This window comes from Pan troglodytes, chromosome 4 (genome assembly GCF_028858775.2).
Source record: "Pan troglodytes isolate AG18354 chromosome 4, NHGRI_mPanTro3-v2.0_pri, whole genome shotgun sequence".
NCBI lineage: Eukaryota > Metazoa > Chordata > Mammalia > Primates > Hominidae > Pan > Pan troglodytes.
This window is the reverse complement of record NC_072402.2, coordinates 20,611,019-20,633,478: the sequence shown is the minus strand read 5'-3', so window position 1 is coordinate 20,633,478 and position 22,460 is coordinate 20,611,019. Positions and strand designations below refer to the sequence as shown.

Sequence of the window (22,460 nt, the reverse complement as noted above, 5' to 3'; positions counted from 1 at the left end):
GCAAGCTCCGCCCCCCGGGTTCATGCCATTCTCCTGCCTCAGCCTCCAGAGTAGCTAGGACTATAGGTGCCTGCCACCACGCTCAGCTAATTTTTTGTATTTTTTAGTAGAGACGGGGTTTCACCATGTTAGCCAGGATGGTCTCGATCTCCTGACCTCGTGATCTGCCCATCTCGGCCTCCCAAAGTGCTGGGATTACAGGCGTGAGCCACCATGCCTGGCCTAATGAATATATTTTTTATAACAACATATGCTGAAGCCGTTTGTATTCTGGATTTAACCATTCAAGAAATCTGAATTAAATCATGTAAAAGATGCTTTTTAAAACTTACTTGAAGCAGAAACAGCAGATAACAGTGCCAAGTATAAATCTATCCTCTTTGGCTGAGTGTTGTTCACTAAGGCCAGTTTATCCTCAGCGTGACAGGCTGCCATTAGCCCAGCCCAGATAGCAGGATCACCTGAAAACAGGAAATACACAGTGATAAGTCTTGTTAAAATCAACATGTTGCTTAACAACTATCAAAAATGAGATTAAGAGTTTACAAGTTAAAAAAAAATTGTATCTAAAAAAAATTTTCACTTTCTCAAAGGAAAATTAAATTGCACTTGTTTTCAGAGACACATTGCTACATTCATCTTTCCAGATTTGCCAATTTTTCCAAACATATCAGAGAATGATAAACATCCTATGAAGCTGTTCATCCATGGCTGGTTAGCTCAGCTGCCTAGAATGCTGTATTACTGTGGAAAGGGCAATTAGATTCACTTTCACTGGACACCAAGGACAAGTCTCACTCATCTTCATGACTTAATAGTTGCTGTTTTAAAGACTCATTCCTAGGACAAGGAAGATAACACAATTTTTCAGTTCTTAAGAAAAGTTTAAGCCAAAGGAAAGGCTCAAGATTTTAATTATATTCTAATAGGCAAGCAGAAAAGTCACTTCATCATTCCAAGTGAAGCATTTATATGACTATCTATCCCTCATTCATTTGATCTTTTCTTCTTTCCTTCATCCTTCACAGCAGCTTCAGGGTAGGGAGAAGGAGAAAAGTCCAACAGCAGTGAGTTGGAAGGGAACTTTTTATGCATAGAAAAGATTATGCATAACGACTTCTCTTTTTAAGAAAGCTGTGAAAAAAAGAAACGTGAAGGGAATATGGAATTTAGAAGTTTTTAATTTTCATTTGTTTGGTCATTTATTTTTATAAATCTTATTTTGCTGTTTACTTCAACAAGTTAATATTTTAGTACTGCTACTCTTAAAAAAACAAATGAATGCTTTTAATATCTCACAAGGGGGTGCTAGTTAACAATATAGTCACTTGATCATACTTATTAGCTTTAGTTTTCTATTTTTTCTTATCTGACCACCCCACCCAGTATATGTTTCTTATCATATATCTGAAATATATATCTACTTCAGTTATAGGTGACCAGTATTATTGCTAAAAGTACAAAAATCAACAAAATTACAAGAATCATTAAAATCTTATGCAGATCAAATACTTTTACAAAAAGTTAAATGCATACCTCCATATTATGAAACAATTTCTGCTCCAAATAATAACTACCTTATTTTAAGGAACACAGACATCATCAAATTCCAGAATAAACAAATGGGGACTATTTCCTAGAATTTATGATGAAATCTGATTACTATATAAAGAAAGGCACATGACAGCCTTAGATCTGGGTTTCAGGTCTAGCCATGCCACTAATTAATGTGTGGTAGTTCTTCCTTTAGGATTCATTTTCCTATAAAACAAGACAACTCAACTAGATAATAGCTGAGGTGCCATAGGGTCTTAAATTCTATGATTCCAACTGAAGTGGACTCAATCTCTGAATATTAACTTAATCCTAAGATTAAGGGGATAGCTACTTTAGGGATCTTACAGTATTGTATAGTTCGGATTTCTGATTGGAGAATGGACAATAGCTGGCAGCAATTTCTTCTATCACAACACAAAATAATTACTGTTTCCATGAACTCTTCCATAGATAACCAGCAACCCAAATTCCCTATAAAATAAAGTGACTCTAAGATAATATATAAACTACAAACCTAAAAATTTTAAAATATAGCTTGCTAAAATAACTTTTAGTATCACAGAAGCACTAATCTAGCAGAAATTGGATTTTTTTCCATTCAGTTCTAAATTCTTGGAATTATCTTTAAATTCCTGACAAGACTCCCTGGAATAGCATCTATCAAAACTGTGCTTTGTACAGCTAAAGATCTACAAGGACTAAGTGTACAGCCACTACACATAACTACAGTTATATTCATTTTCATTGGACTCTAAGGACAAGTCTCAAACAGGCACTCATCTCTGCCACTCAGTCACTGTTTTAGCATCTTATGTGATGTCTCTGCTTCCTTGAGTATGTATTTATCCAGATAATCTGGGAACATCAGAGATCATTAGAGAGGACCTAATCTGGGCAGTCACACTTTTCTAAAGTTTATGTCCTTACACAATCAAAGGCTAATAGATCTTTTATCATTCTGGATCCATGATAAGAATTATTGAGAGTAAGTCTATCTAATATCTGCTTGAGAACTCCAAAAATAAAAAAACCTACCAATATATATATAACATAGACAAATCAAAATGTTTAGTCTCTTTTTGTTTCTATGTCAAAATGAAAGTAAAGATAAACAACAGAATATTGACTTTTTTTACTTAGTTTACAAAATAATCCCTGAAATGTTAGCTATTTTGCAGCTTAATGAGGGTGTTTACAATTTATTGTGAAGATAACATTGAACTTGTTCTTGGTGTAATTTTTTTCCCAACAGTGCTTAGGCAAAAGCAATAGCATTCTGATCTAACACATCTGAAGAGTTAAAAGGGAATACATTTAATACATTATTTCATATTTAAAATAATATATTATGTAAAAATATACCTTATAACCCTATACTGCTAGACATTCCAGTCTTCTATGGCATTTTTCCAGTAGTGGTGATGGAACACGCTTAAGTAACATTCCTCAGTACCTTTGTGATCAACAGCCTACATATGACACAGTTAGCTCAGGTGAGGCCATAACTGTGGCATTTCTAACAGTTACCACACAAGATACATCCCCATCCTTCAAGAAGCTAACTACACGTAAAAATATCTAAATATGCATGTTAAATAATTTAGTAACTATAGGTAAAACTCTTTAAACCATATTGATGCAAAATGGAAATAAAACTGTTTCTTGAAAATATGTGTATAGTTCAGATTTTCAGTACCAGGTAATAAAGTATCATTAAGCAGACATTCCTTTAGGCCTCTTTCAATAATTGGTGCTCTCTTAATAATCAGTAGCCAAAAGCAGATAATCAAATGATATGCAAAATCTTGAAATATTTTCTTAAAATTCCCTTTTGCCTTATTTCATGGAAATATAAACTTTGCTCCTATAAATCACAAATAAATGCAAGATTGATAGACTCTAAATTCAAGAATATAAATGTACTGAATTATCACACGCACCTTGAAACTATGTAAATCTATAATGCATCAATTTAAAAAGTCATTTCTGATAGCATTATATATTGTATTAAACACTTACATAGTGCAAAATACTTTAATCACCCAAACTCCTGTTGTAGATCTAAATTATGCACATTTTTGTCTGGTATAAACAATGCCAATAAAATATATATTGTGTGCAAGATTTTTCCCCCACTTACAAAATATGTATTTAGAAAAAAAAAGAATTGGAATTAATGAAATAGATATTATATGCACCTGGAGAAAGGAGAGCTGCCTTCTGAATGGTCTTTAGTGCAATATTTTTTTCATCTTCTGCTGAACTGCTTCCCATAGCCAACTGATTTACCGCAGTGTACAGTAATGCCTTCTAAATAAGAGAAAAGATGTTAGCCAATTTTCCTGATAGCTCCCTCTCTTTCAAACTGACTAAAAGACTCTATTTGATATGACATAATCCCTAAGACTATGAAAACTATTATTTCTTCATCAATATTATTTAATACATTCAACATTTCCTTTGTACTAGGACAAACTAACCTTTCCATGATTTGAGTCCAGAATATGAGCCACATTTCCTGCTACAACACCTCCCTAGAACAGAAAATATTGATGATTTATACAAATGCAAAAACTTTCATGAAAAAGAAAAAATTAAGATTGATAAGACCTTTCCACTAAATCACTGGAAAGGTTCAGTTTTACCACATTCACAACTCCTAAACTTCTTAAAAGTATCAATTTATTATTGCTGTTTGAAAAGACTAATAATCTTGTGAAAGGAAATCTTTTCTACTGTGACCAACTCTACTTTCAAAATATTCATTTGAAGGTTCAAAAGTTATATAATTTTACCGACGAAATGTATACATTTTCTAACAATATAAAATATAAAGACTGAGAGAGATCACAAAGATAAACTAACATGGCTTACTATATGAAAATACATAGTATTTTTAAAACTTACATACTTTAGTAAAATAAATAAAGCTCAAGGCACCGTGAAGCTCATCATTGCTTCAATAATCAACTCAATACTAAAAATAAGAAAAATACACATAGCATCACAGTGTTTTCATTAGGTCAATTTGAAATCTATAACTTTAAATAATTGCAGCTACTTCAAATGGCTGTTGAGATTATAAAAATGCTGACAGCTGACACATAATAAAGCACTTTATTCAGGTAATTTTGGAGTCGAGTAACAATGGTCTTCAAGGTCCTTTGAGCCAACTTACTCCTAAAAATAACTAAAAACATGAAATAAAACCCTGCTGATCAAACTGTGGCTTGTGCATCTGCAGCGTCCACACTCTCTAAGAGGTTGTTAGATGTGCAGAATATTGGGTCCCATCTCAAGCCTACAGAATTAGAAGCTGCATTTTCACAAGATCACCAGGTGACTTCAGTTGCACATTAAAGTTTGAAAAGCACTGAGATAAAAGATTTTAAAAACATATTCTTAAAAGCACTGAAAAATTGACAAGATATTAAGGACTTACCAGGCCAAAACTGAAAGGGAAAACTGGAATTCAGAGAGACAAGTGAGCAAGGAAGCCGCTTCTGCCATTTGCAAATACTAACAATTTCTTTCTTTCTTTTTTTTTTAATAGATGGAGTCTTGCCCTGTCACCCAGGCTGGAGTGTGGTGGCACGATCTTGGCTCACTGCAACCTCCGCCTCCCAGGTTCAAGTGATTCTTCTGCCTCAGCCTCCCGAGTAGCTGGGACTACAGGCGTGCGCCACCATGCCCAGCTAATTTTTGTATTTTTAGTAGAGACGGGGTTTTACCATGTTAGCCAGGCTGGTCATGAACTCCTGACCTCAGGTAATCCACCCTCCTTGGCCTTCCAAAGTGCTGGGATTATAGCCATGAGCCACCATGCCTGGCCCAAATGCTAACAAATTTTAATTTTAATCCTGAAGGATGTATGGGCTAGTAGGACAAAAATTAAGGCCCAGGTTAACACAAGGAGGGGAGTATAGAGGAGACCTACATCAGAATAAGCTGAGACCCCAACAGGCCACACCCTAAGGTTCAAGGTGAATCAGAATTACTCCAGGTCTCAAGAACTAGCAACCCAAGCACAAAGTAGCCTGCTTTGTCCAAAAACCCCAAGTTCTAAACTTTGTATAACGTAGTCCCAGATTGATGGACCTCCCAAGCACCCAGCAGAAGCAAGTACAAATTATTTCTGTAGAAAGGCACCTTAATTCTAGGCCTCAAATTATTCCTACAAATAATTTTCAAGTACACACAATTGGGTAAACAAAGAAACAAAGCCACCAAGAATGAAAATCAGTAGGAATAACGAACAAGACTCACAGACGTCAAACAAGTCTGTGGGTCTTGCAGACTTCAGATGTTGGAATTATTAGTCGTGGTAAGTGTTCAAAACATTAGCTATTACCATTATGTTTACCAACTAGAGAAGTGAACTATGAGAGGATATATTAACCACAGAAGTTAATAGAAGAATAGACTCCTGAAAATATCTGGATGCTACAAACTAAAATATAGTATATAATCCTTCATAGAGTGTCAGTGACTTCATATTTATAATTACATTTTTGTATATTAGCAGTGTTCTAGTTCTTACTGCCTTATCTTTAACTTGATTTTAAATAAAATTATATTTTGGGATTCAAAAACACATAGCTAATGATTACTATATGGCAGTGTTACATTACTTTATCACATATCATTAACATAATCTGCATGTGTTCAAAGAGATCTTCATACTTCTTTGTAGCTCCCACTTCTTTGTACTTCTTTGTACCTCCCACAACATCTAGAACAGTGCAACCATACATGGAGAAAACTCAGTCTAGTATTCGTTGAATGACTAATGGAAAATTTAGTTAATAACAGAACTTTCTTCATTGTATAAATTATCTTGCAGAAGAATAATGCCATAGTTTAAAATTATCATATTTACCATATCACAAGTTATTTTATCTTTTTGCTAGAATTTGAAACATTACTTTACCTTTGCATTTCGTTGAACATACTGTGCAACAACTCGAGACAACAGAGACCAAAGAGCAGGGTCACCAGGGTTGCTAAAGGAATCAAAAGTAGCAGGCTTAGGGACAAGTTACTTTAACCACAAAATGTACAAGCAACCAACAATTTATTAAGTTTAAAACCTTTCTTAATATCTAAAACAAGTTCATATTAATTGCGCATGTTTGGTTGAAAGTATTTTTAGAAAACATACTTTATATCACCTATATACACCAACAGTCTTTATGAAAAGAAGAAGAAAAAAATCAACAATGGATGATTATAAAGTCATGAGATAATTAAGAAAAGTTAAGGAAATTTAACACACTGTGTTCAAACACAGAGATTAAAAATTATAGGATAAGTAATACTGCATGGCAGGAAGATGACTACTAATAAAAATGACATAAGGAATAAGCTTTATATTAAAATAACTAAAAAAAAACCCAGCAAAGATTGTTAATAAAAATGAACTCTAAAAGGAAAAGAGACTACAGACATGACACTTCACTGCTAAAAATAAAACATAATAATTAACCACTGCTACTAATGACAGCTTCCTTTTATTAAACTTTTGAAGAAATTAATGAATCTTTAAACGGCTGAAAATTACTAAAACCATCAATCTAGACAGTACCAGACAACGGACTAAGAATATTACAAACTTGGGAATTAAGAGCTTTAATAGTAAAACAAAGTTTGGGCCTTAACCTAAGGGCCAAATTTATCAATTGAATTAAAAAACCACAATCCTTATAGGTAAAATAATATATACAGTCAGTTACCTGGTCCTGTGTAAAATTTCATAAAAGCAGGGTTTGGTTTTCAAATGTATATTCTTACCTTATTTTATAGTATTAATAAAGTCCAAATGTCAAATGCAACCATATCAAGTATAATTAGGTTCCAAGTTCACAAATACAGAATTTACCTGTGAACAGCTTTAGAAACTTGTTTTTGCACAGCCACACTGTGGCCTTGGAGTGCATAAATCGCTGATGTAAGAAGGCACCTCTGATAATTACTGTCTTTGTGTTTGATGTGCTTCAGTAACTCATTAAGTGCTGCTTTTGACAATGTAGCATCCTGCATTGCCAACCCTAGAGCACACAGGGCTTGAAGGCTTTCTGTGGTTGGTTCCTTTAAGATAGAGCTGTAAAGATATTTTAAAATTACCCATTAGTTAGTCTTTTTTTTTTTTTTTTTTTTTTGAGACGGAGTCTCGCTCTGTCGCCCAGGCTGGAGTGCAGTGGCACCATCTCGGCTCACTGCAAGCTCCGCCTCCCAGGTTCACGCCATTCTCCTGCCTCAGCCTCCCGAGTAGCTGGGACTACAGGCGCCCGCCATCACGCCCGGCTAAATTTTTGTATTTTTAGTAGAGACGGGGTTTCACCATGTTAGCTAGGATGGTCTCGATCTCCTGACCTCGTGATCCGCTCATCTCGGCCTCCCAAAGTGCTGGGATTACAGGCGTGAGCCACCGCGCCCGGCCTATGACTAGAGTAGTCTTTATCTGTAACTATTAAAACATTATTTAGTATAAAAAGCAATTTACATAAAGAGTCACCAAACTAAACTCAACTTTAAGATTAATATAAAAGCAAATTTCTTGGTGGTTAAGAGATAGCAATTTCCCTGACTGAAGCAGTTAAAAGCATCAATGACTTTTCACAGACCAACAAAAGCCAAACTTATTTTCTGGTCATTACATCTAAGTGATATGGTTTGGACCTGTGTCTTCGCCCAAATTCCATGTTGAATTGTAATCCCCAGTGTTGGCGGTGAGTCTAGTGGGAGGTGATTGGATCATGAGGCAGAGTTCTCATGAATGGTTTAGCACCACCTCCATTTGGTACTGTATAGTGAATTCTCACGTGATCTGGTTGTTTAAAAGTGTGCAGCACTTTTCTCTTCCTCCTGCTCTGGCCATGTAAAACATGCCTGCTTCCCCTTCACTTCCTGTCATGATTGTAAGTTTCCTAAGGCGGCCCCAGAAGCAATGCTGCCATACTTCCTGTACAGCCTGCAGAACCTTGAGCCAATTTAACCTCTTTTCTCTGTAAATTACCCAGTCTCAGGTATTTCTTATAGCAGTGTGAGAACTAATACACTAAGTTTTAGAAACAAATATAAATTAGCTTCTTTGAGTTTCAGTTCCAGGTAAGTAATTAGCACAATTTTGCTAAAATGTTGAGTTCCAATAAAATCTTAGAAGGTATAAATAATAAAAAAAACTCTTCAATTAAAATGTTTTTTATCTTTCTGATAAAGATTTGTCCTATTTGCTCTATGGTATTGAAACCAGCACTTTACATAATAAGTACAAATTGTCTCTATATCCACTATACTCCAAACGAGTATTTTTATAATTTAAGGATAATTTACATTTTATAGGTAAATATCTAGCATTTTTTTTCCTCTTTCAACTATAAAATCTGACTTAGCCTTATGGAGGAAAATTCATTAATGTTTAGGAATCCCAGTTAATTTAAATAAAGAAAATCTTACCTCTCCACTAACAACCAAACTTATAAGAATTATTATGAATTCTATACTGTAATAAAAATAAAGGAATTTTTTTAAAAACTTTTTTTTTTTTTACTTAAGTGGTTTTATTTTATGTGCAAATAATGAACAGATGTTGTACCCATAAATTCTACTTTCCAAAAACAGGAGCTTTTTAAAAGAAAACCACATAATAACTTTTAAAAGGCGCTGGGATTCCTCTGCTTCTAGATCTTTGCTAGGCTAGAAAAATAAAGTTTGTTGTACCAGGAATCACAAGTTAGAACTGAGTATTCTCCAAAGCGGAAATTCTAGAGTGTAGTATCACTCGAGGCAAAGACTATTTGGTTTTCATCCCTAAATTCCTACCAGAAGGGTTAAACCAGGTCAAAACAGTCCAGCATAATTAGGCTTCATCAAACAATGTCATTATGCTCTTCTAAGATGCAAATAAACCAAAACAGGAAATACCAAAATCAAAATAATATCTGACACTGTCATACAAATCGTTAGTTCCTTGTTGTATCTCCCCTTCTATAACATTAATAAAGGGAATATTTTACTCAGAGAACATTTTATTTTATACATCACTAACCATGAATTTTTGCCATTAGTTATTACACAAATGCTGCCTAGTGCCATTATCCAAACGGCATAACCATTTTACGTCCACAATTCACTTCTATAGTTATAAGTAGAATTTTCATTATTTACATAAGTACATCTATCGGTGAAGATTTAACACTGAGATGCAATCTAACATCCGTAATATCTGATGTTTTGTAGATGGCAATGTAGGAAAGATATATTTTAATCACTTTTCATTTAAATGACCCTATATAACAAATTAATAATTTAGCAGGTCTAAGTTTTAAACAATGCTCACTGAAATATAACAGAAATATTTATAACATTATAAAATGTCACATATCTACCATTACGTCTTTGGACTATTTTTGGAAGGGGGAAATTAAAAGTTTTGTACTTCATTTTGACAAACAGGTATCAAATCATGAATTTTCTGAGGCAGTTCTGAAGTAAACAGCTTACTTAAAGTATCTATAGTAACTCTTTTTACAATAAGAGTTAATACACATGTGTCCAAATATGGAAGTATGTCAGTCAGTGTCATGTCTAGCAAATAACCACATGGCTAATGGGTACAACTAAAAAAGCCAAAAAGCAGATAGTAAAATATAAATTTCAATATTGATGACAAAAAAAAGAAATTCTACTTTGTGCCTTGCTTAAAGGAAAAAAATCTACCTACTTTAATACTTACTAATAAACAAAATCTAAATTATGACTGAAATGACTACATTCTAGTATTAAGCAAACACGTGCTGAATGCTCAATATCTGTATGTTGTCTTTTACCATGTTCTAAGGATTTTACACATGGTTACTTATTATCACAGTCTATAAAGTTGGTAACCAGACTTTTTTCCCATAATGAACTTAATCCTATTCCCCTTAAATCAGTGTCTAGTACACTGCTCAGTTCACAACATATGAATGCCAAACAACAGCAATATAGACTAAGGAACTGAACTTTTTCATAGAATGAAAATCAAACAAAATAATGCCAATGGGTAGAGGTGGAAGCAGTTGGTAGTGTCAAGTTTGGGTGAAGACAGGCAGAAAATCAAAAACAAAGAAAGAAACATAAAAAAACAAAAAACCTAGGCTTGGATCCAACAACATAAAACATCGGGGTAAAGGTTTTCCTTCACATAGGAGAAGGGGAAAAAAAGAAAAACAAGATTGTATATATATATTTTTTTCCCCACTTTCATTTCCTGTCTTAAGCAATAACCAAAGACTAATCTAATGACTCTAATATGGGGTTACTTTTGCCCTTGATAACTGCAGTAATCATGAGTATCTATGATTCTTGTCACCAAGCCATTTGCAAATTTAAGTTCTTGGAACATGTTATATATAACGATAGATACATGTTAAAATGATATAGCCATGTAAAGTGACAGGATTTTCTTTTAAATGGGTTGGTTTTTCCTAACCAGCAAAGAGGAAGAAAAAAATTGCTTATTTATTAGACAAGGAAATGACTGTAATGGCACAGGATAGGACAAAGGCATTACATCAAATAAACAAATGTAAAGTTTATCCTATAGAACTGGTTCTCAACCAGTACAATCTAACCATCTCCATCCCCCCACCTTTGGAGATGGGGTAGTTACAGAGGCAATTTTTTTGATGTCACAATGACTGAGGAGTGCTAATATTAGCACTTAGTGGGTGGGAGGCAAGGATATAAGCTTTTTGCAATGGGAGGATATCTCTGTACCATGAAGATTGGTATCACTCAAAAATGCCAATAAAACATTCACTGAGGCCACTGTTTAATAGCATACATTAATCACTACTGCTTGTGAAGGAATTCAGGTCACTTTTCAAAAAACTAATCTTCAGTGAAGTTAAAAAGTATTATATAAGTAACCACAAATAACACAGGTCGTTATTTTATTAACCTACTCCAAAAACACAGAAATAGTTTTAAGTTTTGTTACACATTTTTAAAAAGATTTACCTTTAAATGAACCTTTTAACAGGTTATCTTGAAAAGGAAAGAAGAAAATATCTCTTTGGGAATCCAAGAAGCCAAAAGACAAGGCTTCATTACAACTATCTTCATTAAAATTTTAAGATACTAATTATCAGGTGATCAGTTTCTCTTTTAAAAAAACAAATAATATGCAACAGAGTAATGGACAGTTTCGAAGAATGCAATAGATCAAGGGATAAGAATTAAATCACAATCTGTAGCTCTACCTGTGACTATCAATTCAGAACCAGGTGGGCCCAATCCCTTTTGTTCACCCAAAAGTTCCTAAAACATGAAGAACTTACATTGCTCCAATTCTCAACCCAAATATCTAAGTATCTGGTCATGTTAAGTGTTGATGTCAACTATACATACCATTTAAATAGCAATGTCTTGGCTACATCCATTTTTCCTTGTTTATATTCAGTTATTGCCAGAGCTGTCAAGATATGGGCTTTGTCTTGCTCTGATTCAACAATAGACAAGGCTCTCTCATAGGCTGTTACATAGAAGTGAAAACAAACAAAACAATATAAAAGCCATCCTGATTGATGAAGCATGGGATTTTTCCTTTCCAAATTTTTCAGAAAGGTCTAAATACAATTATATCTTTGTATTCTCCTGTTCTCAAGCAGATAGAATAAGAATTTATAATAATCTAACTTGTTTTCACTGTTCCAAGGTGATTCTGAGGTATCATTAGGATTATTATGTGACAATCCCTAACTTCTACGTTCGGAATCTATATGGGGATCTAGGTCACAGTCTTTAAGAGCCAACTTGGGTCAGAAGCAGAGGCCTGCAGCCACTGAGATATCACCAAAACGTCCACGTGCAGCCCAGCAACTGCATCAAGCAGTAGATATTTCAACGCTCTATACACATGTGGGCTAAGCCCATATATGTGAAAATGCATCATATAACATATTTGGAGAAATCAAAATCTATTACTAACAATGGTTGAGGTTTTCATTTATCAGAAATTAACATCTAAGCAGTGTAGAGTAGTAAACATTTGTTTTCAAATGCTAAGTCACATTATTTGCCATAAGTGATCTTGGGCCCCAGTTTCCTCATCTGTATAATGAATACTCAGCTCATAACACTACTATAAAGACTATTCATCATAATAACATTCTAAATGAGGTAACAGATAAAAAAGTGCCTAGTATCGCTGCTGACTCCTAGTCAGACTTTAATAAACATTGCAACCCCCACCCATCTCATTATTACATCTTTCTGTATGTATGCTCATCATGATTAAACTCGACTCTAAATGTGTCCTTAGCTTTAGAGCAATATACTTACCTTTGCTGCTCTCTTTATAAAGCCCCTTCATGAATAAAGCCAATGCAAAACCTATGATGTCTTCTAACTCTTCAAGGGGTGTTGACTTAAAAGCCTGGATAGCTTTATCATATTCACCAATGGAACTAAGAAGTAAAGCACAACTTACTTTTAATATCAAAAGTAATTCTGGTGTGTATCATCAAAATACTGAGATATAATTACACTAAGTTGGGCCGGACGCGGTGGCTCACATCTGTAATCCCAGCACTTTGGGAGGCCCAGGCGGGGGGTGGGGGGAGGGGGTGGATCACAAGGTCAGGAGCTCGAGACCAGCCTGGCCAACATGGTGAAACCCCGTCTCTACTAAAAATACAAAAATTAGCCCGACGTGGTGGCACATGCCAATAATCCTAGCTGTTCAGGAGGCTGAGGCAGGAGAATTGTTTGAACCCAGGAGGCAGAGGTTGTAGTGAGCCGAGATTGTGCCACTGCACTCCAGCCTGGGCAAGACAGAACAAGACTGGTCTCAAAAAAAAAAATTTACACTAAGTTTCTTTTGATAATTTCATGTGTACTTCCTTTTTTATAGTGGTCTACTAAATTACGAAGTGTCTCTTTTTTTTTTTTAACAAGCTTTAATTAAAATCCCAAATTATAAAAATAATTTCAAGTTGACTTTAATACGGATCTCTAATTTTTTTAAGCTGAATACTTAATTAAATATTACCCTATGAGTATGATTCTAGCATCTTTGCCAAGCTTAACAAGTCATAAAATGCCTAGTCAGAATCAAACCTATCTTTTGTGTAAACTGTTTATCTGCGCATTTTTTTTTTCTTTTTTGGAGGGCATACAGATACACTAAAATTCCACAAACAACATATTATTCTTCTTTGTGTTTAAGGGAGAGGAGGCCGGGCACAGTGGCTCACACCTGTAATCCCAGCACTTTGGGAGGCCAAGACAGGGGCATCACTTGAGGTCAGGAGTTCAAGACCAGCCTGGCCAACATGATGAAACCCCGTCTCTAATAAAAAAAAAATACAAAAATTACCCGGGCATGGTGGTGGGTGCCTGTAATTCCAGCTACTGGAGAGGCTGAGGCAGGAGCATCACTTGAACCCGGGAGGCGGAGGTTGCAATGAGCTGAGATTGCATCACTGCACTCCAGCCTGGGCGACAAGAGAGAAACTTCATCTTAAAAACAAAAGAGGGAGGAAAATATAAACTGTAATATATACTAAAGTGCAATACTTATTAATAACAGAAAAATGACTTGTTTTTGCCTAAAGATAAAAGGAACTTGTATAAGCTCAACTGCCATCATCTGAAGAGAAACACTATATCTTTGAGATTCTTCTTTCCGGTATCCATCACTATAACCTGAATCTGTTTTTATTTTTAATGTGTTGTGGAAATCTTTTTATAAAATCTTTTTAATCTTGGAGGATATGAATGGGGGCTAAAAATATAGGCAACCTTCACTTCTAAATAAGTTTTATAAAGGTGAAAGGAATTATAAAATCAATACTCAAATTTTGATAAAGGAAAGACGACTACCTCAGATTGTTTTTGGATACATACATATATATTAAAAGTATTTCTTTAAATGAACACTATCTTCTAAGATGTGCGTGCTTTTGTGTAGAAAATAATGGAACTACAGAAGGGAATGTGGGTGCTTTAACAAATCTATCTGAAATTTTTTTGGAAAAAGTAAACTGAAGGCCGGGCACGGTGGCTCACGCCTGTAATTCCAGCACCTTGGGAGGCCAAGGTGGGCGAATCACGAGGTCAGGAGTTCGAGACCAGCCTGGCCAACACGGTGAAACTCCGTCTCTACTAAAAATGCAAAAAATTAGCTGGGCATGGTGGTGGGCACCTGTAATTCCAGCTACTCGGGAGGCTGAGGCAGGAGAATCTCTTGAACCCCGGAGGTGGAGGTTGCAGTGAGCCAAGATCGCGCCACTGCACTCCAGCTTGGGCAACAGCGCGAGACTCCATCCCAAAAAAAAAAAAAAAAAAAGAAAAAGTAACCTGAAGCAAGCTGACAGAATTTTAAGATATAATTTGATTGGTGACTTTTCATTAAATGATTCTATTACTTACTGCATGTTTGCACATTTCATACATTTCATAATAAAAGTAAACTTAAAAAAAATCTGTTTTCAGTGGAAGGTATATATTTTCTTCTAAAATACTTACATTAGTACTTAGATTATATAAAACATCAAAACTAAAAAGAACAGATACTTTATTCTATACAATATCTGTCCTCTGCTTCAACAAAATCTTGGAACTGACAGCTCTATCAACTTTTAAGTATTTTTTTCAACTTTTAAATTTAACAGTTTAAAATAATTGAAAGGAGAGGCAGTCAGAACAGTTCAATTTTCCAATTTTGGATATAATTCAGGTACACAATTATAAAAGAAAATAACTGGCTACCTAAGGTCTGCCAGGTAGCTCCTTAAAAGATGTAGCACTAATCCTAAGACATCAAAGTATAGTTCTAACAGTGTTTTTCAAACTGTACCATTCAACTTTAGGGCAGCTCTAGGATGCTGCCTTAACTTGAATCAAAAACCTTCCTCCTACAATACTTCTATTCTCTGGTCCTAGTTCTACCCTCTAAAACAATTGGTTAATCTTTCTTTCTTTTATTCTTTTTTAGAGTTAGAAGTCTCTGAAAAACTGAGGCAAGATATAGAGCTCCTTCCCCATCCCCAAAAGGTACCCACACAACAATTTTTGTGTACTATTTCAAAGGGGTTACTGGACCCCTAATGTCCCTCCCTGGTTTAATAATATATAGCAAATCAGAATAAATCTAATTCCTCTTCCAATTAACGAGGCTTCTACTGTTAGAGACAGTCACTACCTCTCTTCCAAATGTTCTCATCTCCAGTCAACAAACCATGAGTTCTAACTCTGCTCCACGTAAAGCACACTGGGGTTGGTTACCATTATAGGTATAGGAAACTGTTAACAGAGCCTGTTTCTATGGAAATTATGTATCCTACATGTACCAGTATTCTAGGAACTAGTCAGCATATCACCAGTCCCATAGCTTTCACCAGAAAAATACAATCAATTGATAAAATTAATGGAGAAAAAATACGCTTACCATAACAATCTGCCGTAATTTCTTATTGCAACATTGTAAGTATCTTGGTCTTCTGCAGTCTGTAACAACAAAATTGCCCTTAAAAAAAAAAAGGTATTTTAATTTATCTCTGTGCAATAGCATTCTGTTACCTTCCTCTTTAGCTGAATCCACAGATTTTTGTTCATTTAATTCTACTAATTCTTTGGTGCTAGTTACAATAGCTTATTCATATTTTATTAAGTTGGTACCACAAAAGCACTTATATATATTTAGATTTTAGACTTTCAGGAAAATAACATCTAAATAACCTCTTAGTAAGTGAAATCATTTATGACATTTGAGTTCTAAATATTCCAAAAATCTAAATATAGGAAATGACTATGTCACAGTTTAAAGTTTTGACATATTTGGAGTTTACAGAAAACACCCTTGAAACTATTTATATATTAGTAGTTTGAGTTAGGAAGCCAGGAAATTGAATGCTTTCATGTGCCCTTGCTTGTACATACAGAAAAATGTTTAAAGAAAAGTAAGTTGAGGGACTAGAAGTCCCTCAAGGATTGGAATAAATAACCTGCTGACAACGTGTATTTCCTTCTCATGCTCAGTTCCCTATGGGCAGGCAGGGAAATGTCTTAACGACTAAAAAGAGTTGGATATTTAACAAGATTTTTGGTTTTTATTTTCTTTCCCATTTAAAGACGACTGGCTAGGGAGAAATAGCCAAGAAAGATTTTTTATCTCCCTGATGTTGCATGAAAAACAAGAATTTGCTAGAGAAGCCTAAAGACAGTATTATAGAGATGAAAAACTATACCCTTATTTAGATTTATGCCTAATTTGTGGCTTCAACCATCAAATAGTTGTTTAAAGCAGAAAACAGCAGTGATGATCAGTCAAGAAAGTGGTACATACACCCAAGTGACTGTGGAGATGCCATTTTAAGCCTAAGGTGTAACCAATGTTAGATTCACAATATCTGCAATAATAACGATATGTACCAAAAAAAAAAAAAAAAATAGCAAACACCCTAGCTGCCTAGTTTTCTCTGTTTAAAAATCTTGCTCACTATTGCAGTCTGTCATATTTATACAGTTTACTGGTAAGTTTGTTGGCTTTGAAAGAAGCAAAATAGTGGTTTTTCATATACATTTATTTTCATATACTTCTTTCCATACACACCTGGAAAAATAACTTCTTGATTACACAGGCTCCAGTACCATCTAGTGATTACTCCTTTGAACTATGGAGAGATCCATAAAAGCATATGGCAAAGCATTCAGGACACCTCAATTATTTTTTACCTGACAAGGCTTCTTGTAAATATTTATTTAGATTTAGGGCAATAATGTGCCTCAGAGATTAGGCAACCAGGTCTTTTTACTTTTCATCTAGTAGTTGGCCATGAGATCAATAGTTATTTTCTTATCACCTATCCATTAATTTACATAGAAATTTATGTAGATTTCATTCCCTACCACTCTCCAGCTGGTCATTCCATTGTAGCACACTGGCTTTCTTATTTTGTAAACATGCCAAATCCACTCCTCCACTTCTCCACTTCTCTTGCTGTTCCTTCTGCCTAGAATGGTTCTGCCTAGAATGGTCCTGCCTAGATAAACAAGTGGCTTGTGGCCTCAGTTCACTGAAGTCAGGCCTCAACTGCCTCCTTAGTAAATCTATCCATTCTTAAACTCACCTGAAATGTCACTTCCTGCCCTGCATTCTCTGGCCCTTTTCCCTACTTTAATTTTCTTTCTTAGCAATTACTATCATCACAGATGTTTATTAGCTTATCATGTCTCTTCAGCCACAGAACACATGCTCCATGAGAACAGGGCCTTTGTCTTTTTTAATTTACTGCAAAATAGCCAGTGCTAAGAACACTGCTTGGCACGCAGTAGTCAAAAAATATTTATTAAATGAATAAATAAATACATAGTAGATATTAAAGTCATTCAAACAAACACATCACAATGTTCTCATTTCTTGTCTCATTGAACACATGTTCAAATCTAATAAAGCTAGACAAGTTCTTAAAAGACAGACTTTTCTAAAAACCTGAGATTTTTGTTTTGTTTCTTCTTTCTTTTCTATTGATTTCTCTCTCTCAATTTCTCCACCCCACCTCCTTAAGATGAGCAACAAAAACCAAAATATAGCTGAAAATTTGGGAACACATCTTTTCATCTTCTAAGATGTAATAATAGTATACAATGAAACATCAGGAAAGGAGTGAAAACAATTATTTAGTACCTTTTTCCCGAGAATGAAACTAACATTTGAAAAGATAACCGATAAACAATGATAACATTGCAATTGATGTAGAACTTTGTTCCTTAGTTCAGCTAAAACCGGGTCCTTGTCACACAACCAGGAAAAGTTAGGCACGCAGACACACTGAAGGGTGAGGGGAATGGATTTATTGGGTGAAAAGGAAAAAAGAAAAAAAACCTCTCAGCAAAGCGAGAGGGGTTCCTGCTAACAGGCCCACATCTCACAGATTGATTCCAGGCCACGCACCCAAGAACTGAAGAGGCCAGGCTCCTCCCCACCTGCAAATGGCGTGAACTTCCCCTGGCTTCACCCGGTTCTCCCAACGCACAGGCCAGTCAGAGAGTCTCCAGGAACCCTTCCCCTCATCTTCCTCCTCCATCTATCACAATTAAATGTAGTTTACCTTTGGTATGCATTTGCTGCTTCCTTTTTCAGTTGTAGATGTTCGTTTAAGTAACCCAACATTGTGAAAGCTGGGGCATAATTCTGAATTCTTTCTAGAAAATAAGAAATATCTTCATTTTAAATATGCCTACTGATGGTATTAACAAAATATTCGTTTTATTTTTTCAGTATCTTAAATATCAGATTACCTCTTGAGATCACTCACACTGTTAAGAATAGTGGCCTGATTTTATCTTGAATATAATATGTCAGTAAAAACTTTATTAACTCTAATTACTGAATAATGTTTAATAGTTATATTTGATTTTTAGTTGTATTTTAGAATTTAAACATTCTTATGCCCAAAGGTATAATAACTTGAAATTATAGTTCTTGTTAAAACCAGTCATGAGATTTATAAAGATATTCAGTTCTTTGGCTAATTACTTAAGCCTTCCTGTGATTAAATTTAGCAATAATTTCTCTTGGCGGTTCTGTTCCAACATGTATGTATTTAAAAAAAATAAAGTCAGTATTGTACACTAGAAACAGAAGGTAAGTTTGGTACTTTCGGTGCAGTATTTTGAAATTTTAATGTCAAAAAACATAATGTATCTGAAACCACCATTTCAAAATTATAACTCAGACAGTGACAGAAATCCAACCTAACTCCACCTTGCTTCTAACCTCCACGCTGTCCTCATTCATTCCTGGGCGCAGGCTAAACTAACTTTGGGAGGAACTTGGTTTATAGTTTATAGTTTGAAACAAAGATGACAACAGCCCTTTCCCAAAACAAACCCCCTTCTTGCCTAGCGACTAGACCTGCCTTTGCAGGACTACTGAATTAGTCAAAAGATTAATTATGGTTTAGGAGTCATACAGCTGGAGGCTACAAGATTCTGACCCTCCCCAAATTGCTCCTGGGGATAATATCACTATTCAGAGCCTGCACTTGATGGATCAGCTGGCATCACCCAGATTGATAAACTGGCTCATCTGATCTTGTGGCCCCCACCCAGGAACTGACTGTGCAAGAAGACAGCTTCAACTCCCTATGATTTCATCTCCGACCCAACTAATCAGCACTCCCTACTCACTGCCTGCCCACCACCATCCACCAAATTATTCTTAAAAATGCTGATCCCCAAATGCTTGTTCGGGGAGACTGATTTCGGTAATAATAAAACTCTAGTCCTCCACACAGCCGGCTCTGCGTGAATTACTCTTTTTCTATTGCAATTCCCCTGTCTTGATATATTGGCTCTGTCTAGGCAGTGGGAAAAGTGAACCCATTGGGTGATTACCTATCTATGAAGGTAAAATGTAGAAAAAGAAACGTATCTGATCTAATGTACTTAAAAGTAGTAGTGGAAAGTAAGCCTTCAAATCCTTTAGATTATTTAACAAAGTACACTGTAACCATATCTTTTGTGATTGTTAGGTTCTAAGATCAACAACTAAGGTTAAAATCAAATAGTCAAAGTTATTCTTGAAAAATCCTTAAAGTCACAAAAGAAAGAGTCAACAAAATTGAGTCATAATAAGCATGAGGGCCAGGTACAGTGGCTCACGCCTGTAATCCCAGCACTTTGGGAGGCCGAGGCGGGTGGATCACCAGGTCAGGAGATTGAGACCATCCTGGCTAATACGGTGAAACCCCACCTCTATTAAAAATACAAAAAATTAGCCGGGCGTGGTGGCACGCACCTGTAATGCCTACCTGCTAATCGGAAGGCTAAGGCAAGAGAATGGCTTGAACCTGGGAGGTGAAGTTGCAGTGAGCCGAGATTGCGCCACTGCACTCTAGCCTGGGTGACAGAGCGAGACTCCGTCTCAAAAAATAAATAAATAAATACAAAATAAGCATGAGGAGATCCATGCCTTCACATGCCACACCCACCCTAAGGCAAACCCCCCCTAAGTGCTGACGTTTGTAAATTAATTGCCTAGTCTAGTGCCTCAGGCTAAATGCATGCAGAGTGCCACAATCCCCACAATATCTACAGTGTGGCATTTTCTCTCCTGTTTTTCACTATTTATCTGATTCTTTATATTATTTGACTGCCAATATTTACTGTTTTCAGTATTCTTGCTTAAACTCCTTGCTTCTTTATTAGCATTTTGTCAAAAGTTAATGAAACTAACATTTCTTGAGCATCTAGGATATGCCAGGCACCCTGCATAACATTTTGTACAAATCATCTTGTTTAAACACTAAGCAATAAATACTTTCCTGTTGAGAATTTTGGTAGCATGCCCAAGGTTTCAGTCAAGGCTACTAAGTGGTGGAGCAGAGATTAAAACCCAATGGTAGTTTTATTTAAAAAGACGGAATTATTACAACAGATGGTTAATAAAATTTCACCACTCTGTCAACTTCCTAAACCTAAATGTATCTTCCCAATATCTTCAAGAAAAATTAGGTGTTAAGTGGGGAAGCTAAAGGCACTGGGTTTGGCACTTCATTTATATTATCTCATCTAGTTCTCACAACTCTACAATCCAGGTATTGTTATATCCACTATCCAGGGAGTAAACAGAAGTTAAGGGTGGTAAAACACTTGGCCTAAGACTGCAGAGAAAGTTAAAGGCAAAGCGAGAACAGCAGCAACTGTTCTAGTGTATAGTGTATAGTGTATAGTGGAGAGTGTACTAAAGCCTAATACACTCTCCACTATAACAAGGAAATTACTTTTTTCTTGCATCATTAGGTAACAATTTTTATCTTTCTTCAAAAGCCTTTATTAAAGTTTACAAAGTAAAGACTGCTTCGCTGTTGCAAAAAGAAGGCAAATTCATGTCTTAAAGAACACCAATATTTAATTTGAAATGAATTAATTTTTTAAATTATTTAAATTATTTCAATAGTTACTCAAATATTTTGCTATTATATAACAGGTACCTTACCTACATATTTATTCAAAATAACTTGTGCTGCTGGAATAGCATTCATCTGGAGGATGTTGTACTGGTACAGCTCTGTTTCTCTGTTGCTTTTATCTTGCAATGTTGTGCAGACCCAATACGCATAACCTAATGCTCCTTCGGTCTTTAAAAAAGCCAACGTTAAGCAGACATAGGATAATAAATGTGTCAATTAAAATTATAATAAGAAGTAAAACAATGCACTTCAATACAATAAATATCACATCTCAATGTTCTTTAAGTCAATTGTTAAAAGTACCTTTAAATGAAGGGTCACTATGATAAAACACAGCAAAGAACATATTGAAATTATTTGCTCCAATCCTAACGAGAAGAATCAAACGGGATAAAATGCAGAAAACAGAGCCTTGCCTGATGGGCTGGCTTTCCCTTCCTCAGCACCATTGCCAAAGGTCAGACCAAAAAAAAAAAAATGAATTCTAAAACATTTTCATAAATAATCTAGAAATGTCTACCATGCCTACTCCTTATCTCATGTCTATCTTTTTCCTAGAGTCTCAGTTTCTATTCTATTAATATATGACTGCTACTATATCTATTAAATCTCAACGTCATTTCTTCACCAGCTCTTGAAAGTTGTAGAAAAAAGAAAAACGGTAGTTCTTTAATTCAAGACAACTAATCTGTTTCTAAGAAATAATAAAGAATAAAAACAACTGATGTCATTAACATCTAATACCACTATCTATTCATTTTCTTTTTCCGTTTCTTAGAGACAGAATCTTGCTCTGTTGCCCAGGCTGGAGTGCAATGGCATGATCATAGCTCACTGTATCCTGAAACTCCAGGACTCAATCCTCCTGCCTCAGCCTCCTGAGTAGCTAGGACTACAGGTATACGCCATCATACCTAGCTAATTTTTAATTTTTTTTTTAAG

General features: G+C 35.3%; 1 protein-coding gene across 2 annotated transcripts in view; it reads right to left on the bottom strand.

The window, feature by feature from the left end:
- SKIC3 (SKI3 subunit of superkiller complex) overlaps positions 1 to 22,460 on the bottom strand; it is a 97,612-nt gene that overhangs the window by 26,713 nt on the left and 48,439 nt on the right. For both annotated transcript variants that reach the window (XM_016952993.3, XM_063811106.1), the window contains 10 exons: positions 21,545 to 21,686; positions 18,654 to 18,747; positions 15,992 to 16,069; positions 12,883 to 13,007; positions 11,950 to 12,073; positions 7,436 to 7,657; positions 6,488 to 6,560; positions 4,038 to 4,091; positions 3,756 to 3,867; positions 333 to 461 (listed from right to left, as the gene is read on the bottom strand). In XM_016952993.3, coding sequence (XP_016808482.2) covers positions 333 to 461; positions 3,756 to 3,867; positions 4,038 to 4,091; positions 6,488 to 6,560; positions 7,436 to 7,657; positions 11,950 to 12,073; positions 12,883 to 13,007; positions 15,992 to 16,069; positions 18,654 to 18,747; positions 21,545 to 21,686 — 1,153 coding nt within the window. The remainder of the gene's footprint in view (positions 1 to 332; positions 462 to 3,755; positions 3,868 to 4,037; positions 4,092 to 6,487; positions 6,561 to 7,435; positions 7,658 to 11,949; positions 12,074 to 12,882; positions 13,008 to 15,991; positions 16,070 to 18,653; positions 18,748 to 21,544; positions 21,687 to 22,460) is intronic.